Source organism: Triturus cristatus, chromosome 9 (assembly GCF_964204655.1).
Source record: "Triturus cristatus chromosome 9, aTriCri1.1, whole genome shotgun sequence".
Classification (NCBI taxonomy): Eukaryota; Metazoa; Chordata; class Amphibia; order Caudata; family Salamandridae; genus Triturus; species Triturus cristatus.
In genome coordinates, this window is record NC_140592.1 from 582,117,980 (window position 1) to 582,130,919 (window position 12,940).

The following is a 12,940-nucleotide window of genomic DNA, read 5'->3' on the forward strand; positions in this document are numbered from 1 at the left end:
CTGCTAGAAAGGACTTCAGCCAGCCGGCTGCCGTGCCCCGGATGCCAGCCTTAGAGACACGGTCGATCAAGATGGTGTGATCGACCGTGTCAAATGCGGCTGACAAATCCAGGAGCACTAGAACCTGTGGAATGCGATTGTCTGCGCAGTCCCTAAGGGGGTCCATTACTGCCACTACCACCGCCTCTGTTGAATGGGCTGGACGAAAGCCCGTCTGATGTGGATCAAGGTAGTTTGATGTCTCTATGAAGTTGGACAGGCAGTTGGCGACATGAGCCTCCAACACCTTTGCAAGGAAGGGAAGAAGGGAGATTGGATGATAATTTGCATTGCAAGTCGGGTCTGCACCCGGTTTCTTCAGAAGGGGTATTACGATAGCTTCTTTGAAGGCGAGGGGGACTAGTCCAGTGGCCAAAGAGTTGTTTAGAAGGGTACAGGCGGGAGCCGGAATAACTGATAGGCAGTCTTTCAAGATATAAGGAGGACATCTGTCAGATGGGGCGCCAGATTTTACTCTTACCAGTAATTCCTGGAATAATTCTGGGGTGATGGGGGGAAAACTGCTAAGTAAGTCGATAGTGTTAGGGCTTGGAACAGAAAGGAGAGGACTTGAGGTTTGTGGAATACTGGCTTTGATGGCCGTGATTTTCTCGGTAAAAAAACGTTCAGTGAATTGCAGAGAACCTGGGTCGGGGGCAAACTGGGCCGAACATTGTCAAGGTTGGTTAATTCATTAAGAATAGAAAAGATGTCCTTAGATTTATTGGTTGAGTTGGTTATACGGGAGGAAAAGTAAGCAGTTTTAGTAACTAAAATAGATTTCATGTAGTCCTTCCTGGCAGAGATGTATCGAGTTTTAGCGTCAGGGGCATAGTTGCGACGCCAATGTTGCTCAAGTTGTCGAAGGGCCAGTTTTTTTGCTTTTAAGTCAGGAGAGAACCATTTTTGGGCATCGGCGCGTCGGGCCAATTTGATCGTCTTGTATGGAGCATGGGCATCGCTGGCTGATTGCAGCCAGAGAGAGAGATTATTTTCTGCTATATTGATATCAGGGCTGTGGGAGGGAATGGAGGTAGCAAGAGTTTGTAGGAATTCCGGCCTGTCTAGGGAATTCCAGTTCCTAGCTCTTCCACCCATAGCTGTGGCGGTGGACTTTTTAGGGGGATGGATGAGATTAAATTTGATAAGAAGATGATCCGACCATAGACACGGAAAGGTGACCGGGGTCGTAACTAGAAGAGAGTTGGTCCAGACCTGGTCCAGAATGTGGCCTTTACAGTGAGTTGGTGATCGTACATGTTGTTCGAAGTTTAGATTTGTAAGAAGCTCAGTGAGTTCACGCGACTGAGGACCTTCCAGAGGATCGTTGAACCAGTAGTTAAGGTCCCCCACCAGTAGAATCCTGGTATGATCAATGGCTAGGTTGGCAATTTGTTCACTGAGCGCTAAAGGGAAGGACGGCATGTTGTTATGGGGTCTGTAAAGAAGGACGCATGCCATAGTTGTGTAGGAAGTACACATTTTTAGAACCAAGTTTTCAGTGTCTGAGAGATTCAGGCAGGTCAAGGCGGTGACGCTCAGGTCGTGGCGGAACATTGCTGCCACACCCCCGCCAGGTTTGCCGGATCCACGGTCAGCGTGAATGATACGGTAGTTTGGTGGCAGTCCTGCTATGATATCTGGGGCAGAGTCTTGGGTGAGCCAAGTCTCGGTAAGTAAGAGAATGTCGAGATTATCCTCGCCTAGTAAAAGAAAGAGGTCCAGGTTGTGTTTCACCATGGAGCGGGTGTTTAGATAAGCTATAGACATGGAATGGGGACAAGAGTCGGACGCTGTATGAGACAGAGGTCAAAGTGGCGTTATCAAGAATGGTAGAGCGGTTGACTAGGAGCCCCAGTCTCTGGGCTCGATTGCGTGATGACTCATACAGGTGGCCCTGGCCGTTGTTGGTGGCCAGCAGCTCTTCACGGGAATAGGTGATCCGCCCTGTAGCATGGCGTGCCCTGGGTCCCGTCAGGGCGCGGACGGGCGCAGACGGGCTTGCCTTAGGCCCGCCTTCGGCGCGCTGACGGCGCTCCCGCTGCGCGTCCGAGATATACACATTCTTATAGGATGCGGAGAAAGGGGCGTGGCCTCACGTCCATGGGCGTGGCCTGTGGGCTGTTCGAAGAATGGCGGCAATGAGTGAGATCCCAGCCCGCGACAGCGCTTGCATCCGCTGTGCGGGATTAGCCAGATGGGAATTAAAGTGCCCAGACAGCTACAAGCATACAGGAAAAAACATAAGATTACATTTGCAGTGTTTTAAATGTGTGGGATGATCCAGACTCCATATCCAGAGGGGCTGAAACAAGTAAAAACTAAATATTGGTATTTTGTAATGGAAACGTGGAAATGTGACTCAAGATTTGAAGGCTAGATTGAAAATTTCCTTGGTTTTCAAAATGTTTTAAAGTTCGGGTCCTTTAAGGATGATATTGTGCCTCCGAAAGCAAAAAATGTCTACCTGAAATTCAGATTAGGAATGCTACTGATTAACAGATTTTCTTTAAGTGGCCTTCAGCTAACCCCAGACCTGTTACATGTTCCTCTTGTTTACCATCATCATAGAAGGAAATGGATTGTTCCAATCAGCCTACATTGTACCGCATTGAGGATTTTTAAATTAGACACTGATGGTTTTATTGTTTTGAGCTGTGTACATTTTTGTACTCTGCTTGGTGTTTATGATATTTTTTTTATTTTGTAGAGTTTTATATAGCGCGAACTAGACCCGAGAAATCGGGTATCAGAGCGCTTTACTTGAGCACCAGTTTCAATACAGATGAACACATTCATTTTTGTTAGGCACAGGGAGATTAAATGATTTGCCCAGAATCACAGGATGTTGAGCCTAATGCCGAGACTCGAACCCAGTTCCCCAGCTACGAGGTCGACTGCTCTAGTCGTAAGGCTACATCCTCTCCTGATATAGGTCTTGTGCCCAAGAACAGAGCTGTTGATAGTCAATACGTTTGCAAGTTTTTAACTTTTCGTAGATTAATTTTTTGTTTATTCTTATTATATGTTCCTTTTTTTTTGCATTTTTTGATTTGTCCAGATTACTCAAACTAATAAACTGTTGGTTAGGAAGGTCCTTCAACACATTTACACTGTACATTGCTTAAAAATGACCTGGTGCCACATGTAGCGTCCCAGAAACAATTGAATTATTTTATATGTGAGAATTGGAGATTCAGAAAAGGCTGGCAAAGTCTTGCTTAGGAGTCAATTCGGAAGGGTCATGCTGAGATCTGTTGCAAGACAGAGATCTACACAAGAGTGCAAGATTGGATTGAAAGTCTCACCAATGTTAGCGATTTCTCTTGGGACTGTGGCCTCAAGCTTCTCACAGTACAGGTATAACATGGTTGGTTCAATTAAAGAAATATGACTTTGAGAAGACTTAAGTATACTGTGAGTCAGTTGAAGGTATGTCATGGCCTGATTGATACCCATTGGATTAAAGCATGTTTGACAATATCCTCCCTCTGGGCGCATGCCGTCCACAAGTCTTGTTTGGATAAACCATAGTTACTGGTTGGAGCGGGACCTCAGTTCTTCTCCCTAAAGATAACATTTCAAGCTAAATACCCAATATCCATTCATGCTTTCCCATTTACAGAGCTGTTTGAACTTCTTAGCTTAAGGTTAGTCTGTAAGATACTTTGGTCCAGCTTCACAACATCACAGAATATTTCTCCATAGAAACATGGGTAGTCAGTCCTTCAGAGGTGGCACAAGGATTTAGTGTGAGACCCTTGGCCTTACCTGATGATCTTTCCAGGTCTAACTTGGTCAACAAAAGATTTTATCCCTGATATATGCATTTTTATGAGTATTCCATGTTTTGAGGAGCTTGATGCCGGAAGCAATCTGTATCATGTAGTCTAAATTGAAGACTGAGGATGACCTTGCTGAAAACCAATCTTACTGCACAGGTGCCATATCAAACATTTGTATTTCTTTACTTGATGCTGCCTGATAGAGGTGCTCATTTATTATTTTAATTTGTGTACCGAAGCAATGGACATCACTGTTCATTAAACGCCATAGGTACAAGTCCCTCATAGTCAATGGATTTCCACCCTGTAATCTCTCTGCTCCAGTGAGGTAAGTATGTTCTGTTACCAGGGGTTCACACAATGTTGTGATATTACAGCTTCCTAATAGAAGAATTTGCATTTACATTGCTGTTTCCATACATGGCACACCCTCTCTTTTTCACCATGAATAGCATTCCCTGAATAAAGGCCATTGATTGGCTACATTCAAACTGTCTCATGAAGGAAAGCGTCTAACTTTTATGTGTCCAGAAGCAGATCTTACAACTTTATATCGTGATGCACCGAAGGCACTCCAGTCACACATTTTGACATGCACTGTAGAAATTCACAAAGCCTGGAAATAAGCCCAAGAGTGGATGTTTTTGCTATGTCGCGTATCCTGAAGTGGACAAAACATGTCCTGAAGTGTACTTTCCAGCTATATCACGTATCATGAATCAGATATTCCAGCTAGGTAACCAACCTGAAGTGGAAATTCCATGTATAAGACATGGACATTCAAGCAGTGTCACATGCCATGAGACAGGCATTTAAGCTATCCTGTATGCCCAAGAGTGGGCATTATAGACATTTGACAGACTCCAACCCGGACAAACATTCTTGCTGTTTCATATGCAATGAAGTGGACATTTCCACTATGTCTCGTGCCCTCAAGTTGGCATTCCAGCTATATCAATTGGCTTGAAACTGACAGTCCTGCGTAGCCTTCTCTGAAGCTGATATTCGTACAAGATTGCATATGCTAAAGTGAGCATTATTGCTACATTGCATTGCTTCAAGCAGGAGTCTATGTCACTTGACCTGAAGTGATCAGTCACACTACAGTGGGTTGGCATAGATGTTCACACAGCCATACTGGCCGTTCTGCCTCATTAGCATTTCCTCTTGTACTTCCAGCTTCAGGCTATCTAAAAGGTTGGGCTGTTATAAGACAACTAAGCCAATATAGCCTGAATTGAATAATGGGACTGGAATAAACATTTGTCAGGTGTGAAATTAGTTTCCAGTCAAGCCTGGATATTAAATAGAATGTGTGAGAGAATACCCCTTGGGTACCCCAAGGTTATAGAAGGTGAATTCTGATAGTGCTTTAGTTTTATAACAAGGCCCATTGGGATTATACAGTTCCTAGCTCGTCACATAATTAGAAGAGTGCTGGACAATCCATCATCTATCAGATGATTTACTGACTTATGCATACAACGTGTTTTTATTTTAAATGGATTGAAAGTTGTGACCACACAGGTTTATCTTTAAGTAGGTATGTGTGTAGTGTTAATATTTATTTCATATATTAATATTAAATGTTTTAAATAGAATGAACAAGACCACCTGTGGGTATCAGAGTTCTTTACATATTGGCAGTTAAGACGGTCAAGCAGTGGAGATCATATCACAAGCAGAACAAGTAATGAACATAACAGATCATAGCAAACATATTAGATCGATAAAGAACAAGTGTAAACAAGAGCGTCCTATGGTGACTGGGATCTAGCCCAGAAATTTCTTCATCAGAATCTCTTTAACTTCCCTTTTGAAGGAAGCAGTGGAATTATTAAGTCTTATTTCAGGTAGCAAGGAATTCCAAATTCTTGGTGCAATACCAGAGAATGCTCGTTTTGTAGGTTTTCTTTTTATGGAATTTTGGAGGCTTGAGCAGTAAAATGTTAGAGCCCCTATAGGATCTAGAACCCCCAGAGAGCTCAAGTTTTTGCACAAGATATACTGGGGTGTTGAAGTGTAGAGCTTTGTGGGTCATGCATGCAATTTCGAGATGTATCCTTGCCTCATACAGGAGTTATTTTAGTGATTTCAACTCAGGCGTGATGTGATGATAGCGTTTTGAGCGTGTAATGAGCCTTGCAGCAGAGTTGAGAGAGGTCCTGAGTGGAGCCGTCTTTGAACTAGGAAGGCCACAGAGGGTTGCGCTGCCATAATCCAGTTTAGAGATCACTATGGCTTGCACGGCAATCTTGAAGTTGTGTGGGGTAGGAACGGTTTTATTTTCCTTAGGACTCTCAGTTGAAAGTTCGCTCCTTTGGTGAGGGTACTAATGTGCTTTTGCATGTTCAAATGCTTATCTGGCATTATTCCCAGAGAGCTCACGGAATCGATGTTTGGAGTGCAGTTAGTTGACAAATCCATTCTTCAATGTCTGAAAAGTGTTTGGCTGGTGCGATAAGGAGAAATTCTGTTTTGAGAGTGTTTAATTTCATATGATTACAAGTCAGCCAACTTTGCATTTCCTGAAGAATTGAGTTGAGGGACCTGATGTCCTCAGGGAGGATACTTTCAGCTACAGTTACATGTCATCAGCAAACATGTGATAATGGATGTTGGACAATTTCCGGATTTCTGTTTGAGGCTACATGAACAAGTTGAAGAGGGTGGGCGATAGCGTGGACCCCTGTGCTACCCCCAGAGTGAGCGGTGCTGGTTTGGAATGAGCCAGATTCACCTTGAGTCTTTGTGCTCTAACGTGTAGGAATGAGGAAAACCAGTTAAGCACAGTCTCTGATAGGCTCCATCCCATGCTCCCATATATCATGTTTGACCGTATCAAAAGCTGACTATAGGTCAAAGAGGATCAAAAGGCCTGAATCATTTAGGTTCAGCAATCGTAGAACATCATCAACAATGTGGGTAAGAGCAGATTCCATGCTATTCTGTGCTATTTAATGTAAAATGTGTTCATAGACCTTTTTCCATTATACAATAGGACAAATCATAATACACGTTACAGAAAATATATAGAGAATTGTTACAAAAATGGTGGTAGTCGCAAATTGAATACATTTTCTTAGTCCTTATGGAGGCAAACTCGTTCTACTATAATACTCTGGTTATTTTTTTATCGGCACAACCCATTGTCATGTGCAAATGTCTGTTATACACCTCTACAGACACGGTAAAAGATTACTTATCGAATTAAGAAGTGAGCCCCCCGATATAGGAACAGGACGGAGCAAGAGAGTAGAGAGGAAGAGATAATTGTAGGAAGAGAAAGAGATGCTGCGAGGTGAAGTAGAGTAGGAAGAATTAGACAGCAGTGCGTTCTTGAACAATAAAGGATATGAGCATTATTCTGGAAGATTGTATGGTGAATATTTCTGTAAAGTAATTTAGGAGGACTTCTCTTTTTGAAGAGATAAATCCAATCTATCCCAAAGCTTCCTTTTAACCACTTTATAAAACGTAGAGGTGTTGAGTACATTAAAATTACATCGGTGGTTGAAGTCCACCAAGAGTGATGTGATTGTTCATCAATCTTTTTACACTTATGTGGTATGGAAGCCAGTGCCGGAAAAGATATAGAAATTCGTTGTCATTCATGGATAGTCCTTCATAAGGGTTTAATTAGATGACAAACTCTTCAATCTTGATTGAATCACCATTTTTCAATAGAAGAAATGGTTCAGCTCTTCTTCAACCTTATCCACTAGAGGTTAACATACCCATATTTGAGCATCATATGTAGTAGTGTAGCACCGACTTTAGGGGCAGTTCCAAAAACTTGTCAGACTCAAACCCTATTTAAACTTTTGTGTAAGGTACTTAGGGGATCTGTGATTTATTATATTAATTGGGTGTGAGATTAGTTTGTAGATTTTAGATTTGTAAGATGAGTTAAATGTACTATGACATCTAATTTCTAACTCGAGGGCGGCTATACAGTCCAATTTAATTTTCGTCACTGGGAGAGATTTATTATCACTAATGCATTCTCATATTATTAAAGCGGCGCGGCCCCTTTTAGTAATGGAGGCTAATACCTGAAATAGATGAGGTTGAATATTCTTGTAAGGGAATTTGCATATGGCTAATTTCAATGTAAGTAAAACATAAATGTGCATATTTCTTAGATTGTGTTTACATTGAAGTAGAGAAGATGACGGCAGTAGTTTCTCTTCAAAGAGGTCCCCAACTGGACTGACATTTGTTTGGGTAAAACATTCTCACATTAAGGGTTTTCTTTCTATTTTGATGTGATATTTAAGCCATAGTGGTGCCACATGGAATTTTTGAAGTTTAAATTTGTTTGGAGTTATCTTTTGATGGAGCTATATTTTGTTGGTTTGGCGCTATATAAACTGTAAAGAATCATCAAAAATAGCACAGGCAATCCACATTTAATCCAGTGTCCTTGATAGTGTAGTTTTCTTTCGAATTCTCATGCTCATGTTTCAGTTTTATTGTCTTTCTACGGTGGAAGAGCAAAGTTAATGGCGATTCACAGTTTTGAAACAAGCTTAATTTTTAATTTTGGGAAGATAAACATGCCATGATAGATACCAATGGGTCTAATGATATTACTAAAATAAAAACAAAGAAGGAGTAATTGTACATAAGGTAATGAATGACTTCACAGTATTTATGAAGGTAGTTATGTGAACAAAGGTAAATTACCTGGCAGCAGTCAGTGTGCATTATAATTCGAATACCACTGCCATGTGAAGTGCCACGGTGGTCCTACATAGTTCACATATTGTACCTTGAGACTAATACGAATCCAAGCCCGAACAGACTGGTTTATTTGAAAGGATACAGTGGGGAAGGAGGACCAGATAGCAGATGAGAGGATGTGTGTGATGGATCCTTGTAGTAATTGATGTGGGAGTGATGCCCCTAAAAGCACTTAGAAAACCAAGGCCCTAATTTAAGAATACATTCTTACTGCATGTTGATGGTACAAGATATATGTCTTAATGGTCATTTTCCTTTTCTGCTTCAGGAAACTCTGTCAGACGTCATCGACAGCTCTCCTTTGGGCGTCCATCTTCCTTTTGTGGGATACTCTTACACTAGGGTCAGGTACGTTGAAAACAGCACTTTTATCACGTATTGTGGAAATTCGGTCAGCAGGTGTCAAGTATTTTTTTGGCCGATATCATGAACCTTACTGTCAATTTTCTAGAAGTGGGCTTGACCGGAACCTAGAACGCTGAGATCCTAGTTCTACAGAAACTTGCTTTGCTCCTTTCTAATGTGTCTTTTTGTTGGAATAGTATCTTGACACTCCCAAACACCGGCAGAACAGAGAATCTATGAAAGAGCCTACAAGATTACACCTTGCAGTAAGGGCTATATCATGACGCTTTTGTCTGACACCGCACAGAGCAAAGCGCCTCTTTTATGCGCATGTAGAGAGTAACTTGAATTTAGTTACCCCTATATTTCTTTCAGTGGTTAATTTGAGAGAGTACAACTCGAAGAAAGTAGACAAGGGTTGCCTCATTCTGTTTTTGAGGTGTGTTGTCTGAAAATATAGCACTAACTGAGAGAAATATTGGATTAAATGAATTCACTTTATACACCACACGCACATGAAACATATGTTCGGCTCTGTGCTACGCCTGAAGACCATCATGATACGGCCTCAAAGCTTTATGAAAGGAGAGGTTTTCCAAATTTGTATTAGGTTCTGCGAGAGACCAGCCAATAACCAAACTGAAAGATGAACTGATCAGTCAGTGCATGTGAAATGTCGGTAGGTGTAAGGCTGAGTCAGTCACATATCAGACCTCTGACAGGATAGGGCCTTGCAAAGACCGGTATTAGAGGGGAAATGTCAGTGACGTGTTAGGGCAACCAAAAGTGTGTCTGACTCTCCCACAGACCCTTTTTTCACATGCATAGTTAGCCACTGAGGGCCTGATGCAGTATTTTTTGTAGCACTACATTAGTACTACAAAACTTAATACAAAGTGCTATTAACAAACTGTACTTTAGAGTAACTTACCCTTTTAAGTAAGTTTACTGCTTTTTGGTATTCACAAACTGCACTTTTGTAGTAACCTACACTTATAGTTATTTACACTTTTGTAGTAAGTGCCTACCTTTCTAATTTTCTGTGGGAGGGAGTACAATTTGATGGCCTTTTGTAGTGCTGGACTTACTACAAAACTGTCAGTTACTACAAAAGGCAAAAAAGTAGTAAACTTGATCTCAAGTATAATCTTACTCAAAAGTGTGAGCTACCTTTGTGAATTGGGCCCATTAATATGCCCCCAGTTCCTCACCGGCAAGCCACCAACCAGTAGGAGTCTTGAGTTAGGCATTATTGGTATGCAATTATTTCCTAATATTCCAAGTCTTGGCCACCTATCTCTGAAGGACCTTACCATATCCCTTTCTAAGATCTGTGCAACCACCCCTCCAAAGGGAGACTCAAGTCCATTTATTCCAGAGGTACATTCCAGCTTTTCTGAATGATGGCTGATCATACATTTGTTGAGTAGGAACAGGGTGAATAGCCATGACGATTCCTTTGCCAAGTCTCATATGGGGCGGGGTTACCCAAATCGTTTATGCCCACTGTGGTGTTATGTTACAGGCTGGTAAGTGGGTATGTCACACACTAGACCACAAAGGGAATCAGTCAACCTAACAGAAATAGTGATTCAGGCTTAGACCAAATTTTTGCAGCTGAGTTGTTCTCATGCCAGTTCATCATCAGGCAAGCATAGTGCATGCGATGGACCCGTAAGGACCTGTACCACTCTAATTTATCTTCAGTCACACGCCACACTCAAATGCGGTATTGTAAGCTGAGCACCACAAATTGCCCATTTGGGCACCATTCAATTACTTTTCACTTTATGAAAAAATGTTCAACCACACTCTTATAATTCCTGCAATTCATATTTATTTGTATCAAGTTCTTAATCTTAAACCAGTTTATCTCTTGTACAGAGATATTTTTCCTTAAAAAACTCCCCAGTGCATTTCGATTTGGGAAGAACTTTTCATTAGGGAATAATCAAATCAATGCAAAATCTGGCATATAACTCACAAACCATGTCTCAGTGTGCAGTCACCTATTTATCCCAAATGTAGATAACTCCACTTCGTACATGGCTTGAAGACCTTTTTTAGCCCTACTCCTTCAAATTTGTGAGCATTTACAAAATGTGCGCATTTGAAACCCTGCTTTTTATATTATTATTATGTTTTCATAAGTGTGCAGTTGCCTGAATGGCTTCATGGTGTTAAAAAGAGGGATCTTTAGAAATATATTACATTCTCATCAGCCTTTACAGAAAACAAAAATGTCTGTCTCTTTGAAACTTCTAACTTATGCTTGAATAAAAACTCAACCCAGTAGAACAAACTGCTCCATGTTCAATCGAATAAAATAAATCCCAGCACTGCAATGGCGTGATCTTGCCCCTCCTCTCCCCTCACCTTTTTCATTCCTACCTAATTTCGTCAGTCGTCAGTCGGAATGGTCAATAAGCTGAGTTGCAATCCGGGCACAAGTCCTACAAAAAGAAGAGGGGGGACTCTCCAAGTTAGGTAGTAGCACAGAAAGTGACATCACGGTGCATGACATCATGGCGCATATCATCACAGGAAGTGACATCACAGGAGCAGCAGGTCTATCAATTGCGCATATTGCAAGATTTAACAATTGAAGCTGCTCAATACTTAAGCCTGTGACTTAAGGTCCCTGTCTGGAGGAATTAACAGCCCAAATGAGGATGAAGTTTGGTGTACAACTACATTAGTCAAGCCACTAAGTGCTGCAAGCGAGGCATGCTAAAACATGGCACCATGAAGAAATGCAGTGTTTATGCGCTGTTAAAAAAACAAAGAAAACCACATGCTAGAAACTACAATTGTGATTGTCAAAACAATAAAATGTATTATGCTACCTAGAACACCACATTTAAATATACTGACAAGTTCAGTACACTGTGACCATGACTGTCTGGATCTGTCCATTTCCGATCACTCTAGCCTAACTGCTCTAAAACTAATGTTCTCCACTCATACAATTTGGTCTCGAGGCTGCCTTTCCCAAAATTGACAGACCTTTCTCCCCCATTCTCCCCTTATGAGTTCTCCTATCAAACATGTAGGTCTTACTCTGAATCTGTCGATCTTAATCACCCCCATGCCTTGGTTAGCAGACTGGGTTGCCGCACCTATCCGCCTTCAAGGCAACATCTTCTGTTTTCTAATGTTATGTTTGCACAGTACTCTTGTTATTGCAATCTTTAACTTAAGTTTGCTTTGAAACCTTGTATATTAAAACAAAATGATTACTTGAAAACATAAGTAGCAGGATGAATTATTTGATGTGGAATGACCACCAATTCACGAAAACTAATGTGACAATGAGATGTCAATATTTACTTAACATATCCACTGAACCTCTTAGGGGCCAATTCCGATCCGGGTCGGAAGGGCACCGAACGCGATCCGGCCGGAAAAACTACGAGCCGTACGCGTGTATTCCGCCCGACTCATACAGCTGTACGAGCGAGCAAGTACGATGCGAGCTACGTGAAATTCACCGACCGAGTCGTTACCGGGACCGAACTGCTCCGTACGTCTGGGCCGTTAATTAACCGTGGCGTCTAATGGATGTGATTTACGACCGAGCCAGTACGATGCACGCGTCGGACAGCCGGTGCGAGCCGGAGTGTCCGGCTCGCAAAACATCAGGGAAGTTGCCTTTGGGGGTCCGCGTCGGACTCGGACTCGGACACAGGGGGAAACCCAAGGGTCCCCCCAATACAGGCATGTACGGTGCGGATGGCACCGACGCGTACCCACTATAGGGGGCGGCCTTGTGCGAGACGTACCCATTCAGTCAATGGGAGCACATGTACGCATCATACGACCGGCTCCCATTGACTTCTATGGGAGTCTGACTGAACCGAGTCCGGCAGCATACAAGGACTCCGGCTAGGTCGGAAAACACTCCGGATTCAGCTCGGTCAGAGAGCTTTCTGACCCGGATTGGCCCCTTAATGTGGTATAATTACTGAAAACCATGTCTTATTTTAATGTATCTATAGAAAACATTTGTGTAGCAAGCACGTATT

General features: G+C 42.2%; 1 protein-coding gene across 7 annotated transcripts in view; it reads left to right on the plus strand.

The window, feature by feature from the left end:
* DMPK (DM1 protein kinase) overlaps window positions 1–12,940 on the plus strand; it is an 817,401-nt gene that overhangs the window by 609,103 nt on the left and 195,358 nt on the right. For all 7 annotated transcript variants that reach the window (XR_014968671.1, XM_085625612.1, XM_085625617.1 and 4 more), the window contains exon 9: window positions 8,839–8,918. Coding sequence is in view for 6 of the 7 variants with exons in the window: in XM_085625612.1 (XP_085481738.1) it covers window positions 8,839–8,918 (80 nt within the window). In the remaining variant the exon portion in view is untranslated. The remainder of the gene's footprint in view (window positions 1–8,838; window positions 8,919–12,940) is intronic.